Source organism: Ranitomeya imitator, chromosome 5 (assembly GCF_032444005.1).
Source record: "Ranitomeya imitator isolate aRanImi1 chromosome 5, aRanImi1.pri, whole genome shotgun sequence".
Taxonomy (NCBI): Eukaryota; Metazoa; Chordata; class Amphibia; order Anura; family Dendrobatidae; genus Ranitomeya; species Ranitomeya imitator.
The window spans coordinates 441,507,509-441,523,282 of record NC_091286.1 but is presented as its reverse complement, the minus strand read 5'-3'; the positions used below and the strand labels follow the sequence as shown (position 1 = coordinate 441,523,282).

General features: G+C 42.9%; 1 protein-coding gene across 3 annotated transcripts in view; it reads left to right on the top strand.

Moving 5' to 3' along the window:
* The window catches only part of LOC138638124 (probable cation-transporting ATPase 13A4), a 581,505-nt gene that overhangs the window by 137,394 nt on the left and 428,337 nt on the right, over positions 1 to 15,774 (top strand). For all 3 annotated transcript variants that reach the window (XM_069727152.1, XM_069727151.1, XM_069727153.1), the window contains one exon: positions 10,211 to 10,345. In XM_069727152.1, coding sequence (XP_069583253.1) covers positions 10,211 to 10,345 — 135 coding nt within the window. The remainder of the gene's footprint in view (positions 1 to 10,210; positions 10,346 to 15,774) is intronic.

The following is a 15,774-nucleotide window of genomic DNA, read 5'->3' as shown; positions in this document are numbered from 1 at the left end:
TGATTGATGTAGTGATTTTTTCAGGTAGATTTTGGAACCCAAATCAAGCTAAAAAAATAATAGGCTTTCTATGGCCCACAATTGGAGAGAGAGAGATGGCACACCCAGGAGTCAAGACTGGCACACAAGCAGAAAGGGCAATATGAATCTCCCACTGATTTGTTTTTTTTTGTTTTTTTTCAGGGAGACTTTAGGAAAAAAAAATAGAATAAAATGATTTTTTCAGGAAGAATTTAGAAACCAAATAAAATAAAATGATTTTTTCAGGGAGAATTTAGAAAACAAATAAAACAAAAAAAGGCTTTCTATGGCCCACTGAGTGAGAGATGACGCACACAGGAGTCAGGAGTGGCACACAAGCCCAGAGGCCAATATTTATCTCCCACTGATTGATGTAGTGATTTTTTCAGGTAGATTTTGGAACCCAAATCAAGCTAAAAAAATAATAGGCTTTCTATGGCCCACAATTGGAGAGAGAGAGAGAGATGGCACACCCAGGAGTCAAGACTGGCACACAAGCAGAAAGGGCAATATTAATCTCCCACTGATTTGTTTTTTTTTGTTTTTTTTCAGGGAGACTTTAGGAAAAAAAAATAGAATAAAATGATTTTTTCAGGAAGAATTTAGAAACCAAATAAAATAAAATGATTTTTTCAGGGAGAATTTAGAAAACAAATAAAACAAAAAAAGGCTTTCTATGGCCCACTGAGTGAGAGATGACGCACACAGGAGTCAGGAGTGGCACACAAGCCCAGAGGCCAATATTTATCTCCCACTTTTTTTTTTTTGTTCCAGGGAAAATTTATAAACCCAATAAAAAAAATAATAAATAGGCTTTCTATGGCCCACTATCTGAGAGACAGAGAGAGATGGCACGCTTAGGACTGGCACACAAGCCCAAAGGCCAATATTAATCTCCCTTTTTTTTAAGGGAGAATTTATAAAACCAAAAAAAAATAAATAAATAGGCTTTCTATGGCCCACTATTTGTGAGAGAGATGGCACGCTCAGGACTGGCACACAAGCCCAGAGGCCAATATTAATCTCCCACTTTTTTTTTTTTTCCAGGGAAAATTTATAAACCCAATAAAAAAAAAAATAAATAAATAGGCTTTCTATGGCCCACTATCTGAGAGAGAGAGATGGCACGCTTAGGACTGGCACACAAGCCCAAAGGCCAATATTAATCTCCCACTGATTGATTTATTGATTTTTTCAGGTAGAATTTAGAACCCAAATAAAGCAAAAAAAAAAAAAAAATGGGCTTTCTATGGCCCACTGAGTGAGTGATGATGCACACAGGAGTCAGGAGTGGCACACAAGCCCTGAGGCCAATATTTTTCTCCCACTGATTGATGTAGTGATTTTTTCAGGTAGATTTTAGAACCAAAATCAAGCAAAAAAATAAATAGGCTTTCTATGGCCCACTGAGTGAGTGATGATGCACACAGGAGTCAAGAGTGGCACACAAGCCCTGAGGCCAATATTTTTCTCCCACTGATTGATGTAGTGATTTTTTCAGGTAGATTTTATAACCCAAATCAAGCAAAAAAATAAATAGGCTTTCTATGGCCCAATGAGTGAGAGATGACACAGACAGGGATGGCACTCTAGCAGAAATGTCAATCTTAATCTCCCACAAAAAAAAAAAAAAAAACAGGGAGTGTCCTTCAATTACTATCTCCCTGCAGTAATCTCAGCCAGGTATGGCAGGCAGCAATAAGGAGTGGACTGATGCACAAATTAAATAAAAGGTGTGTAGAAACCAAAAAGATAGCTGTGCAGAAAGGAAGGAACAAGAGGATTTGTGCTTTGAAAAAAGCAGTTGGTTTGCACAGCGGCGTACACACAGCAATGCAGCTATCAGGGAGCCTTCTAGGGCAGCCCAATGAGCTACAGCGCTGAGGGGGAAAAAAAAAATGTAGCTTCCACTGTCCCTGCACACCGAAGGTGGTGTTGGGCAGTGGAAATCGCTACAGCACAAGCGGTTTGGTGGTTAATGGACCCTGCCTAACGCTATCCCTGCTTCTGACGAAGCGGCAGCAACCTCTCCCTAAGCTCAGATCAGCAGCAGTAACATGGCGGTCGGCGGGAACTCCCCTTTATAGCCCCTGTGACGCCGCAGACAGCAAGCCAATCACTGCAATGCCCTTCTCTAAGATGGTGGGGACCAGGACCTATGTCATCACGCTGCCCACACTCTGCGTTTACCTTCATTGGCTGAGAAATGGCGCTTTTCGCGTCATTGAAACGCGACTTTGGCGCGAAAGTCGCGTACCGCATGGCCGACCCCGCACAGGGGTCGGATCGGGTTTCATGAAACCCGACTTTGCCAAAAGTCGGCGACTTTTGAAAATGAACGACCCGTTTCGCTCAACCCTACTTATTCTTGGATGGTAGCCCGGATTCAAAAAGGTCTTTCTGAGGCGGCCAAGGTGTTCATCTCTATCCATGGGATTGGAACGTATACGATTATATCTGATGGCTTGGCTTGTATAATTTTTTATGTGTTTTGGATGGAAACTGTCACATTTAAGCTATGTTGGATGGTTGATTGGCTTCTGATACAGGGATGTTTCTATTTCATTGTTCTGCAGCTTAATGATGGTGTCCAAAAAGTTAATTTCAATGCAGGAGTAGTTGAGTGTTAAGTTGATGGTAGGATGAAATTGATTAAACTGTTCATGGAACGTCTTTAGCTAAAGACGTTCCATGAACAGTTTAATCAATTTCATCCAACATCAACTTAACACTGTATTTTTACATCAACTAAGGAATTTGCTCCTCAGACCTTGTGGGGTCATCATAACAGAACCAGACCCCAATCAGATTACAATAAAACATTCCTTATCTGTGAACTGTTCCAATATTTATGGGCATAACTGTTTATCAATCACATAATGGTAATTCTGCTTCATGTCACCTGTCTTATCTATGGCATTTTTCTGTGCTGTGCTGTGCATAAATATATGATTTTTCAGAATTTCTTTTAGTCTATGCCTGATGAAGAGATCTGTTATGACCTGGTGGTCAGGACAATAATGGACCTGGTGGTTAAGAGCACACGGAATGACCTGATAGTTTCTGATAATAAAGGACGAGCTCTGGGACGTGGGAACTCTGCTGACCGCAATCCCTAATCCTATCAAACACACTAGAAATAGCCGTGGATTGCGCCTAACGCTCCCTATGCAACTCGGCACAGCATAAGGAACTAGCTAGCCCTGAAGATAGGAAAATAAAGCCTACCTTGCCTCAGAGAAATTCCCCAAAGGAAAAGGTAGCCCCCCACATATAATGACTGTGAGTAAAGATGAAAATACAAACACAGAGATGAAATAGATTTAGCAAAGTGAGGCCCGACTTACTGAACAGACCGAGGATAGGAAAGGTTACTTTGCGATCAGCACAAAAACCTACAAAAAGACCACGCAGAGGGCGCAAAAAGACACTCCGCACCGACTCACGGTGCGGAGGCGCTCCCTCTGCGTCCCAGAGCTTCCAGCAAGCAAGACAACAATAAAAATAGCGAGCTGGACAGAAAAATAGCAAACCAAAGAAATACAAGCTGGAACTTAGCTTCTGCAAGGAAGACAGGTCACAAGAACCATCCAGGAGTGAACTAGACCAATACTGGAACATTGACAGGTGGCATGGAGCAAAGATCTAAGTGGAGTTAAATAGAGCAGCCAGCTAACGAATTAACCTCGTCACCTGAGGAAGGAAACTCAGAAACACCCACCAGAGGAAGTCCATGGACAGAACCAGCCGAAGTACCATTCATGACCACAAGAGGGAGCCCGACAACAGAATTCACAACAGTACCCCCCCCCTTGAGGAGGGGTCACCGAACCCTCACCAGAGCTCCCAGGCCGACCAGGATGAGCCAAATGAAAGGCACGAACCAGATCGGCAGCATGAACATCAGAGGCAAAAACCCAGGAATTATCTTCCTGACCATAACCCTTCCACGTGACCAGGTACTGGAGTGTCCGTCTCGAAACACGAGAATCTAAAATCTTCTCCACCACATACTCCAACTCCCCCTCAACCAACACCGGGGCAGGAGGATCAACAGATGGAACCACAGGCGCCACGTATCTCCGCAATAACGACCTATGGAACACATTATGGATGGCAAAAGAAGCAGGAAGGGCCAAACGAAATGACACACGATTGATAACCTCAGAAATCTTATACAGACCAATGAAACGAGGCTTAAACTTAGGAGAGGAAACCTTCATAAGAACATAACGAGATGACAACCAAACAAAATCCCCAACACGAAGTCGGGGACCCACACAGCGCCGGCGGTTAGCGAAACGTTAAGCCTTCTCCTGGGACAAAGTCAAATTGTCCACCACATGAGTCCAAATCTGCTGCAACCTATCCACCACAGTATCTACACCAGGACAGTCCGAAGACTCAACCTGCCCTGAAGAGAAACGAGGATGGAAACCAGAATTGCTGAAAAACGGCGAAACCAAAGTAGCCGAGCTGGCCCGATTATTAAGGGCGAACTCAGCCAACGGCAAAAAGGACACCCAATCATCCTGATCAGCAGAAACAAAGCATCTCAGATATGTTTCCAAAGTTTGATTAGTTCGTTCGGTTTGGCCATTTGTCTGAGGATGGAAAGCCGAGGAGAAAGACAAATCAATGCCCATACTAGCACAAAAGGATCGCCAAAACCTCGAAACAAACTGGGAACCTCTGTCAGAAACTATGTTCTCCGGGATACCATGAAAACGAACCACATGCTGGAAAAATAATGGCACCAAATCAGAGGAGGAAGGCAATTTAGACAAAGGTACCAAATGGACCATCTTAGAAAAGCGATCACAAACCACCCAAATGACCGACATCTTTTGAGAGACGGGGAGATCCGAAATAAAATCCATAGAAATATGCGTCCAGGGCCTCTTCGGGACTGGCAAGGGCAAAAGCAACCCACTGGCACGAGAACAGCAGGGCTTAGCCCGAGCACAAGTCCCACAGGACTACACAAAAGAACGCACATCCCGTGACAAAGATGGCCACCAGAAGGATCTAGCCACCAAATCTCTGGTACCAAAGATTCCAGGATGCCCAGCCAACACTGAACAATGAATCTCAGAGATAACTCTACTAGTCCATCTATCAGGGACAAACAGTTTCTCCGCTGGGCAACGGTCAGGTCTATCAGCCTGAAATTTTTGCAGCACCCGCCGCAAATCAGGGGAGATGGCAGACAAAATTACCCCCTCTTTGAGAATACCCACCGGCTCAGGAACACCCGGAGAGTCAGGCACAAAACTCCTTGACAGGGCATCCTCCTTCACATTCTTAGAGCCCGGAAGGTACGAAACCACAAAATCAAAACGGGAGAAAAACAACGACCATCGAGCCTGTCTCGGATTCAACCGTTTGGCAGACTCAAGATAAGTCAAATTCTTGTGATCTGTCAAGACCACCACGCGATGCTTGGCTCCTTCCAGCCAATGACGCCACTCCTCGAATGCCCACTTCATGGCCAACAACTCACGATTACCAACATCATAGTTACGCTCAGCAGGCGAAAACTTTCTAGAAAAGAAAGCACATGGCTTCATCACCGAGCCATCAGAACTTTTTTGCGACAAAACAGCCCCTGCTCCAATCTCAGAAGCATCAACCTCAACCTGAAACGGAAGTGAGACATCTGGCTGGCACAACATAAGGGGCAGAAGAAAAACGACGCTTCAACTCCTGAAAAGCCTCTACAGCTGCAGAAGACCAATTGACCACATGAGCACCCTTCTTGGTCAAATCAGTCAACGGTTTAGCAACAGTAGAAAAATTAGCGATGAAGCGCCGATAAAAATTAGCAAAGCCCAGTAACTTTTGCAGGCTCTTCACAGATGTCGGCTGAGTCCAATCGTAAATGGCCTGGACTTTAACAGGGTCCATCTCGATAGTAGAAGGGGAAAAAATGATCCCCAAAAATGAAACCTTCTGAATTCCAAAGAGACACTTTGACCCCTTCACAAGCAAGGAATTCGCACGAAGGACCTGGAACACCATTCTGACCTGCTTCACATGAGACTCCCAATCATCCGAAAAGACCAAAATATCATCCAAGTATACAATCAGGAATTTATCCAGGTACTCTCGGAAGATATCATGCATAAAGGACTGAAATACTGATGGAGCATTGGAAAGCCCGAATGGCATAACCAGGTACTCAAAATGGCCCTCGGGCAAATTAAATGCTGTTTTCCATTCATCGCCTTGTTTAATACGCACAAGATTATACGCCCCTCGAAGATCTATCTTGGTGAACCAACTAGCCCCTTTAATACGAGCAAACAAATCAGACAGCAACGGCAAAGGATACTGAAATTTGACTGTAATTTTATTAAGAAGGCGGTAATCAATACAAGGTCTCAAAGAACCATCCTTCTTGGCCACAAAAAAGAACCCTGCTCCTAACGGTGATGACGACGGGCGAATATGGCCTTTCTCCAAGGATTCCTTTATATAACTCCGCATAGCGGCGTGTTCTGGCACAGATAAATTGAACAATCGGCCCTTAGGAAACTTACTACCAGGAATCAAATTAATAGCACAATCGCAATCCCTATGAGGAGGTAGGGCACTGGCTTTGGGCTCATCAAATACATCCCGATAATCCGACAAAAACTCTAGAACTTCAGAAGGAGTGGAAGACGAAATAGACAAAAATGGAACATCACCATGTACCCCCTGTACTGGATTATGAACCTGTAGCCATGGCAACCCCAAAACGACCACATCATGCAGATTATGCAACACCAGAAAGCGGATATTCTCCTGATGTGCAGGAGCCATGCACATGGTCAATTGGGCCCAGTACTGAGGCTTATTCTTGGCCAAAGGCGTAGCATCAATTCCTCTCAATGGAATAGGATACTGCAAGGGCTCCAAGAAAAAACCACAGCACCTAGCATACTCCAAGTCCATCAAATTCAGGGCAGCGCCTGAATCCACAAATGCCATAACAGAATAGGATGACAAAGAGCAAATCAGAGTAACAGACAATGGAAATTTAGACTGTACCGTACCAATGGTGGCAGACCTAGCGAACCGCTTAGTGCGCTTAGGACAATCGGAGATAGCATGAGTGGAATCACCACAGTAATAACATAGCCCATTCCGACGTCTGTGTTCTTGCCGTTCAGCTCTGGTCAAAGTCCTATCACATTGCATAGGCTCAGGCCCATGCTCAGATAGTACCGCCAAATGGTGCACAGCTTTACGCTCACGCAAGCGTCGATCGATCTGAATGGCCAAGGACATAGACTCATTCAGACCAGCAGGCATGGGAAACCCCACCATGACATCCTTAAGGGCTTCAGAGAGACCCTTTCTGAAGATTGCTACCAGGGCACATTCATTCCACTGAGTGAGCACAGACCACTTTCTAAACTTCTGACAATATCTCTCCGCTTCATCCTGACCCTGACACAGAGCCAGCAAGATTTTCTCTGCCTGATTCACTGAATTAGGTTCGTCATAAAGCAATCCAAGCGCCAGGAAAAATGCATCAACATCACGCAATGCCGGATCTCCTGGCGCAAGGCAAAATGCCCAGTCTTGAGGGTCACCACGTAACAAAGAAATAATGATCTTTACTTGTTGAACAGGGTCACCTGAGGAGCGAGGTTTCAAGGCAAGAAACAATTTACAATTATTTTTGAAATTCAAGAACTTAGATCTATCACCAAAAAACAAATCAGGAATTGGAATCCTAGGCTCTGACATCGGATTCTGAACCACAAAATCTTGAATGTTTTGTACCCTTGTAGTGAGATTATCCATCCAAGAGGACAGACCTTGAATGTCCATGTTTACACCAGTGTCCTGAACCACCCAGAGGTAAAGGGGAAGAGAGAGACAAAACACACTGCAAAGGAAAAAAAATGGTCTCAGAACTTCTCTTATCCCTCTATTGAGATGCATTAGTACTTTGGGCCACCTGTACTGTTATGACATGGTGGTCAGGACAATAATGGACCTGGTGGTTAAGAGCACACGGAATTACCTGATAGTTTCTGATAATAAAGGACGAGCTCTGGGACGTGGGAACTCTGCTGACCGCAATCCCTAATCCTATCAAACACTAGAAATAGCCGTGGATTGCGCCTAACGCTCCCTATGCAACTCGGCACAGCCTAAGGAACTAGCTAGCCCTGAAGATAGGAAAATAAAGCCTACCTTGCCTCAGAGAAATTCCCCAAAGGAAAAGGCAGCCCCCCGAATATAATGACTGTGAGTAAAGATGAAAATACAAACACAGAGATGAAATAGATTTAGCAAAGTGAGGCCCGACTTACTGAACAGACCGAGGATAGGAAAGGTAACTTTGCGGTCAGCACAAAAACCTACAAAAAGACCACGCAAAGGGCGCAAAAAGACCCTCCGCACCGACTCACGGTGCGGAGGCGCTCCCTCTGCGTCCCAAAGCTTCCAGCAAGCAAGACAACAATAAAAATAGCGAGCTGGACAGAAAAATAGCAAACCAAAGAAATACAAGCTGGAACTTAGCTTCTGCTAGGAAGACAGGTCACAAGAACGATCCAGGAGTGAACTAGACCAATACTGGAACATTGACAGGTGGCATGGAGCAAAGATCTAAGTGGAGTTAAATAGAGCAGCCAGCTAACGAATTAACCTCGTCACCTGAGGAAGGAAACTCAGAAACACCCACCAGAGGAAGTCCATGGACAGAACCAGCCGAAGTACCATTCATGACCACAGGAGGGAGCCCGACAACAGAATTCACAACAGAGATCTGAGTAGTCTCAAAAGTTTGCAATTTGTTACCATGTTTTCAGTTAGCCATTAAAAGGTATCAACCACTGAGGATTCTCAATTCTAAATATTTGTCTATCCACTGGCTAACACGATACCAAGATATATATCTTTCCTGTATCAAAAATGCATATATACTACACATGGTTGTTCACTAATTGTAGAAACGTGGAATATGGAATTCTCATAAAGTATTTCTTAACTATTTCTAATACATTTTCTGTCTCACTTCCTTGTGTATATCAAGATTTTAAATCACAAATCTAAAGCCTCCATCCACATCAGCTACTGTTGAGACAAAATGGCCAATTTCAACCATAATGAACGGATTTCAGTTACCAAGATGAAATGACCAAGTGTTCATTTAGACTAGAGTGGGGGATCTATTTTGGATATTTCAGCCATCCTTCGGGGGCCGCACAAAAATGCACGCTATCTCCACCAACAAAATACATCCTGACCCTGGTATTCATGTCAGGACGTAATCTTTCATTGCACGCTACTCAGTGTTTAGTAGTGAAGACTGCATGAGCATGCTAACAGAAATTAATGGGCCAAAGAACATTAAAATTAAGCTGCAGGCCCAAGCAGTGTGGTCCCCAGGAATCTGCCCAGGGGACAGATAAAAGCTCATCGAGGACCGTTAACAGTCCATGGACCTGAGTTTCCCCACCCTTGATTTAGACTATTGCTAATCAACAAACATTCACTATCATTTAAAAAATCTATCAGTCAACTTGGAGTTTTTCAGTTGATCGTAAACTGGTTGTATTTTTGATCAGAAAATCCAACCTGGCCAATGTAGTCTGAGATCCTGTTTTTTTCTAATACTAACAATGAATGACTGTTCAACTGACAGATGAATGATTGTTCACCAGCCTACCTTTGCCTAATGTATATGGAGGCCTTTACAAATATAACAGCTTGCAGAAGAGGAATGTTTAAGTCCTGCCCAGAAATAACCCTTGTTCCAACAAGGAGCAACCAAAAGTTTTTTGCGCAGGCAACTTTGGTTGAGGTTTACATAAGCTCTTTTTAATTTTCCACCATACACAACCCAGAATTTGTCTGGATTACAAGAAAAAAATCTTTGCAAATTCAGATAGTTGGCAGCTTCATATTTGATGATTGAAACAGGGAACTGATACCAATTTCAATATAGATATCAGAGATTTGTATGATGATGCCCTAATCACATCTGTGTCATCACATTGTCAGGACAAATTTTTATTCTCCGAGAGAGAACAATGAAATCTATTGAATAACACAAAGTCTGAACTCTTGTAAGGCATGAGGAATAGATATAAAAATATATTTACCACATGTATACATTTTAATTATATCTGAATACCCTTTCTCCTATATTTTCTGACTTCACCACAATTTGTCTTCCTTTTAGGATGATTTTAAAAAATATGTCAAGAAAAAAGTATTTTGGGTAAAACCTTTAAAAACAACAAATAAAGGATCAGAAGAGTTGAACTCTGATGTGAAATCTCTAATCAACAAAGCTTTGATCATGCCAGAATGCAAGGTTTGTTCTTTAATTAATCATAACATTATATGTTCAAAATTAACACACTATAGATTGTTCACACTAGATGTTTACCATGAACAATTTGACATTTGTTAGACAGATTGGGCAGTAAGAAAATGTTGCTAGAAATTATGAACATGCCATTCACACACAAAAGCGTAACTACTGTAGAGTTCTATGGACCCCATTGGAAAATATAAACCTGCTTCTACCCCTCCAGCATGTTGGCCAGATGCATGGGCCTTTGTAATATTTTTGACCTTATACAAACATATGTGTTAAACCCCTTATCGACCACCGATACATATTAAAACGACAGTCGTTAACATGCATAATTTCCTCATCACCGTTGTAAAACAATGATCATGAATAGCGCTGCCCCGCAGATGAAATTCCCCCTGGTAACAGCTGTACGTGACAGCTGACACCCTACGAGATAAGCCCTGGACAGTTTTGGAACTGATTGGGGCTGATTAATCCCTTAAATACTGCTGTTGCAATTGACAGCACTATCTAAGTGGTTAAATGGGGGTTAAAAGACTCCCTTAAGGTACCGTCACACTAAGCGACGCTGCAGCGATACCGACAACGATCCGGATCGCTGCAGCGTCGCTGTTTGGTCGCTGGAGAGCTGTCACACAGACAGCTCTCCAGCGACCAACGATCCCGAGGTCCCCGGTAACAAAGGGTAAACATCGGGCTACTAAGCGCAGGGCCGCGCTTAGTAACCCGATGTTTACCCTGGTTACCATCCCAAAAGTAAAAAAACAAACGCTACATACTTACCTACCGCTGTCTGTCCTCGGCGCTCTGCTTCTCTGCTCTGGCTGTGAGCGTCGGGCAGCCGGAAAGCAGAGCGGTGACGTCACCGCTCTGCTTTCCGGCCGCTGTGCTCACAGCCAGGGCAGAGAAGCACAGCGCCGAGGACAGACAGCGGTAGGTAAGTATGTAGCGGTTGTTTTTTTTACTTTAACGATGGTAACCAGAGTAAACATCGGGTTACTAAGCGCGGCCCTGCGCTTAGTAACCCGATGTTTACCCTGGTTACCAGCGAAGACATCGCTGAATCGGTGTCACACACGCCGATTCAGCGATGTCTGCGGGGAGATCCAGCGACGAAACAAAGTTCTGGACTTTCTTCCCCGACCAGCGACAGCGCAGCAGGGGCCTGATCGCTGCTGCCTGTCACACTGGACGATATCGCTAGCCAGGACGCTGCAACGTCACGGATCGCTAGCGATATCGTCTAGTGTGACGGTACCTTTAGACAGGATTAACCACCCACATTTGTAATCATGGTTGCTGATCATTGCCATAGTTCACTGAGATAATCTGATGACCCTCAAGATCTGGTGGCCTGTTAGATCTCGCTGACTCTGAGTCTAACAGGCTGGGTGAGACACTGACAAGTCTCCGGCACTGCAGTATACGATTACTACAATGCATAAGACCAAAGGATAAAGTAAAAAATATTCATGTCCCACAGTGTTACTTAGTGAAAAAATAAAAAATGTTAAATACAATATGTAAAGAAAAAAAATTGTTCAAAAAGCCGATTCGTCTCTAAAAGTACAGCCTTTAAAAAAAAAATTACACATACACTATGTTCGAAATTATTATGCAGATGACATTTTTCTTGGATTTTCCTAAATTGTCGGTGCAAATGACAGTCAGTCTAATAAAAGTCATCACCCGTTAGAGTATACATCGAATTTTATTGAAGAAACCTCCCAATGATAACAGTGTAATGTCTCAAATGAATAAAAACTCAAAATGCACTGTTCCAAATTATTAGGCACAGTAGAATTTCTAAACATTTGATATGTTTTAAAGAACTGAAAATGCTCATTTGTGGAATTTGCAGCATTAGGAGGTCACATTCACTGAACAAAAAAGCTATTTATCTCCAAAACCTCCTTACAGGCCAAGTTACATGTAACATGGGAACCCTTCTTTGATATCACCTTCACAATTTTTGCATCCATTGAACTTGTGAGTTTTTTGGAGAGTTTCTGCTTTTATTTCTTTGCCTCCAGAGCTGCTGTTTTGATGTGATCGGCCTCCCACCCTCATAGATTTTTGGCTTGATGATACTCCAAAGGTTCTCTATAGGGCTGAGGTCAGGGGAAGATGGTAGCCACACCATGAGTTTATCTCCTTTTATGTCCATAGCAGCCAATGACTCAGAGGTATTATTTGCAGCATGAGATGGGGCATTGTCATGTATGAAGATGATTTTGCTCCTGAAGGCACGTTTCTGCTTTTAGACCATGGAAGAAAGTTGTCAGTCAGAAACGCTATTTACTTTACAGAGGTCATTTTCACATCTTCATTAACCTTAAAGGGTCCCACCAGCTGTTTCCCCATGATTCCGGACCAAAACATGATTTCTCCACCTCCTTGCTGATGTCGCAGCTTTGTTGCGACATGGTGGCCATCCACCAACCATCCAGGGTTGCTCGACAATCATCAGTAAACAAGACTGTTTGAAAATTAGTCTTCATGTATGTCTGGGCCCACTGCAACCGTTTCTGCTCATGAACACTGTTTAGGGGTGGCCGAATAGTAGGTTTATGCACCACAGCAAGCCTTTGAAGGATCATACACCTTGAGGTTCGAGGGACTCCAGAGGCACCAGCAGCTTCAAATAACTGTTTGCTGCTTTGTAATGGTATTTTGCCAGCTGCTCTCTTAATCCAATGAATTTGTCTGGCAGAAACCTTCCTCATTATGCCTTTATCTGCATGAACTCTGTCTGTGCTCTGTTTCAGTCACAAATCTCTTCAAAGTATGATGATCACAAAGTTTTTGTGAAGTATCTAATTTTTTCATACCTTGTCCAAGGCATTGCACTATTTAACACTTTTCAGCAGCAGAGAGATCCTTTTTATTTCTCATATTGCTTGAAACCTTTGGCCTGCTTAATAATGTGGAACATCATTTTTAAGTAGTTTTCCTTGAATTAGAATCACCTGGAAAACTAATTATCACATGTGTTTAAGATTGATTTCAGTGATCTATTGAGCCCTGAGACACAATACCATCCACAAGTTTATTTGAAAAACAAAACAATTAAATCTTTATGACACTTAAATCCAATTTGCGTAATAATTTGGAACACAGTGTAATTGGTATCACCGCTTCTGAAATGACTCGATCTATAAAAATGTTGCGTTATTTATTCTGTACAGTGAACACCTTAAAAAATTTAAAATAGACCTGGCAAAAATGTTGCTTTTTCATCATCATAACACACAAAATTTAATAGAAAGAGATCTAAAAAATCATATGTAAAAAAAAACCGGTACAAATGTTAACACCAAACTGTCTCACCAAAAAACAAGCCCTATTATGGACCATTCAGCAAAAAAATAAAGTTACAGCTTTCAGAATATCGTGATGCAAAAACAAATTCACTATTCTCAAATATTGTTTATAGACTGTAAAAGTTTCAAAGCAGAAAAAACTTGAATCTGGTATGGCTGTAATCTTCATGACCTGAAGAATCAATCTGGCTAATAACTTTAACATGTGGTAAACCGCACAAAACAATGAAGGACATATCGTCAGTGCAACCTATGCAGCTGCACCAAAGCTGGAGGGGGCCTGCAGGTACTAGAGACTATTTCAGCTGGATGTGCTTCAATACACACTGCCAGCCAATCAGATATATATATATATTGTAGTGTGGCTAATGGTTACGTAGTCGATGGGAGGTATGTGTCGCAGAGATGGCTTGTCTCTGTGATGTAACCGAAAGTATTTTCTCTAGGGCATGAAAGCACTAACAGGTTCGTTTGTTGTACCTGGGACTGGGTTACTGGTAGCTGTGAGAGATGGGCGGATCTAGCTACCCACATACCTCACCTCTGGGTGTGGTTAACAGCCTATATAATGGAGGCTGTTTGGCACATGGTCTGTATGTTGGGAGGGAGAAGGCCTCCTGTGTGTGTGTTTGGCTCCAGACAGAGCCAGAGAACTGGAAAGTACCCCAGCCTGTGTGCCCAAAGGCCCGGTAGAGCAGTGCCCTGCTATGAACATTTGGATTTTGTTTGCGTGACCCGAAGGCTGTTTGTTTTCTGTTTTGCTTCTGGGTTTATGAAGTAATAAACCCACATAAACTTTTAATGGAACAAGCATCCTGTCTTCCTACTGATGCATCCAAGTGAGTTCAAAAGTTTAGGGTCACCCAGACAGTTTTGTGTTTTCCATGAAAACTCATACTTTTATTAATCAAATGAGTTGCCAAATGAATTGAAAATCTAGTGCAGGCATTGACAAGGTTCGAAAAAAAGATTTTTATTTGAAATAATAATTTTCTTCTTCAAACTTTGCTTTCGTCAAAGAATGCACCCTTTGCACCAATTACAGCATTGCAGACCTTTGTCATTCTAGCAGTTGATTTGCTGAGGTAATCTGGAGAAATTTCACCCCATGCATCCAGAAGCCCCTCCCACAAATTGATTTGGCTTGATGGGCAATATTTGCGTACCATACGGTCAAGCTGCTCCCACAGCAGCTCAGTGAGGTTGAGATCTGGTGACTGCGCTGGTCACTCCATTACAGATAGAATACCTGCTGCCTGCTTCTTCCCTAAATAGTTCTTGAATAATTTGGAGGTGTGCTTTGAGTCATTGTCCTGTTGTTGGATGAAATTGGCTCCAATCAAGCGCTGTCCACAGGGTATAGCATGGTGTTGCAAAATGGAGTGATAGCCTTCCTTATTCAAAATCCCTTTTACCTTGTACAAATCTCCCACTTTACCAGCACCAATGCAATCCCAGACAATCACATTACCTCCACCATGCTTGACAGATGGCGTCAGGCACTCTTCCAGCATCTTTTCAGCTGTCCTGCGTCTCACAATGGTTCTTCTGTGTGATCCAAACACCTCAAACGTGGATTTGCCTGTCCATAACACTTTTTTCCAGTCTTCTTCTGTCCAATGTCTGTGTTCTTTTGCCCATATTAATCTTTTTCTTTTATTAGCCAGTCTCAGATATGGCTTTTTCTTTGCTATTCTGTCCTGAAGGCCAGCATTCTGGAGTCACCTCTTCACTGTAGACGTTGACACTGGCGTTTTGTGTGTACTATTTAATGAAGCTGCCAGTTGAGGACCTGTGAGTCATCGATTTCTCAAACTACAGACTTTTATGTACTTGTCTTGTTGCTCAGTTGTGCAGCGGTGCCTCCCACTTCTCTTTCTACTCTGGTTAGAGCCTGTTTGTGCTCTCCTCTGAAAGGAGTAGCACACACCGTTGTAGGAAATCTTCAGTTTCTGGAAATTTCTCACATGGAACTGCCTTAATTTCTAAGAACAAGAATAGACTGTCGAGTTTCACATGAAAGTTCTTTTTTCTGGCCATTTTGAGAGTTTAATGGAACCAACAAATATAATGCTCCAGATTCTCAACTAGCTCAAAGGA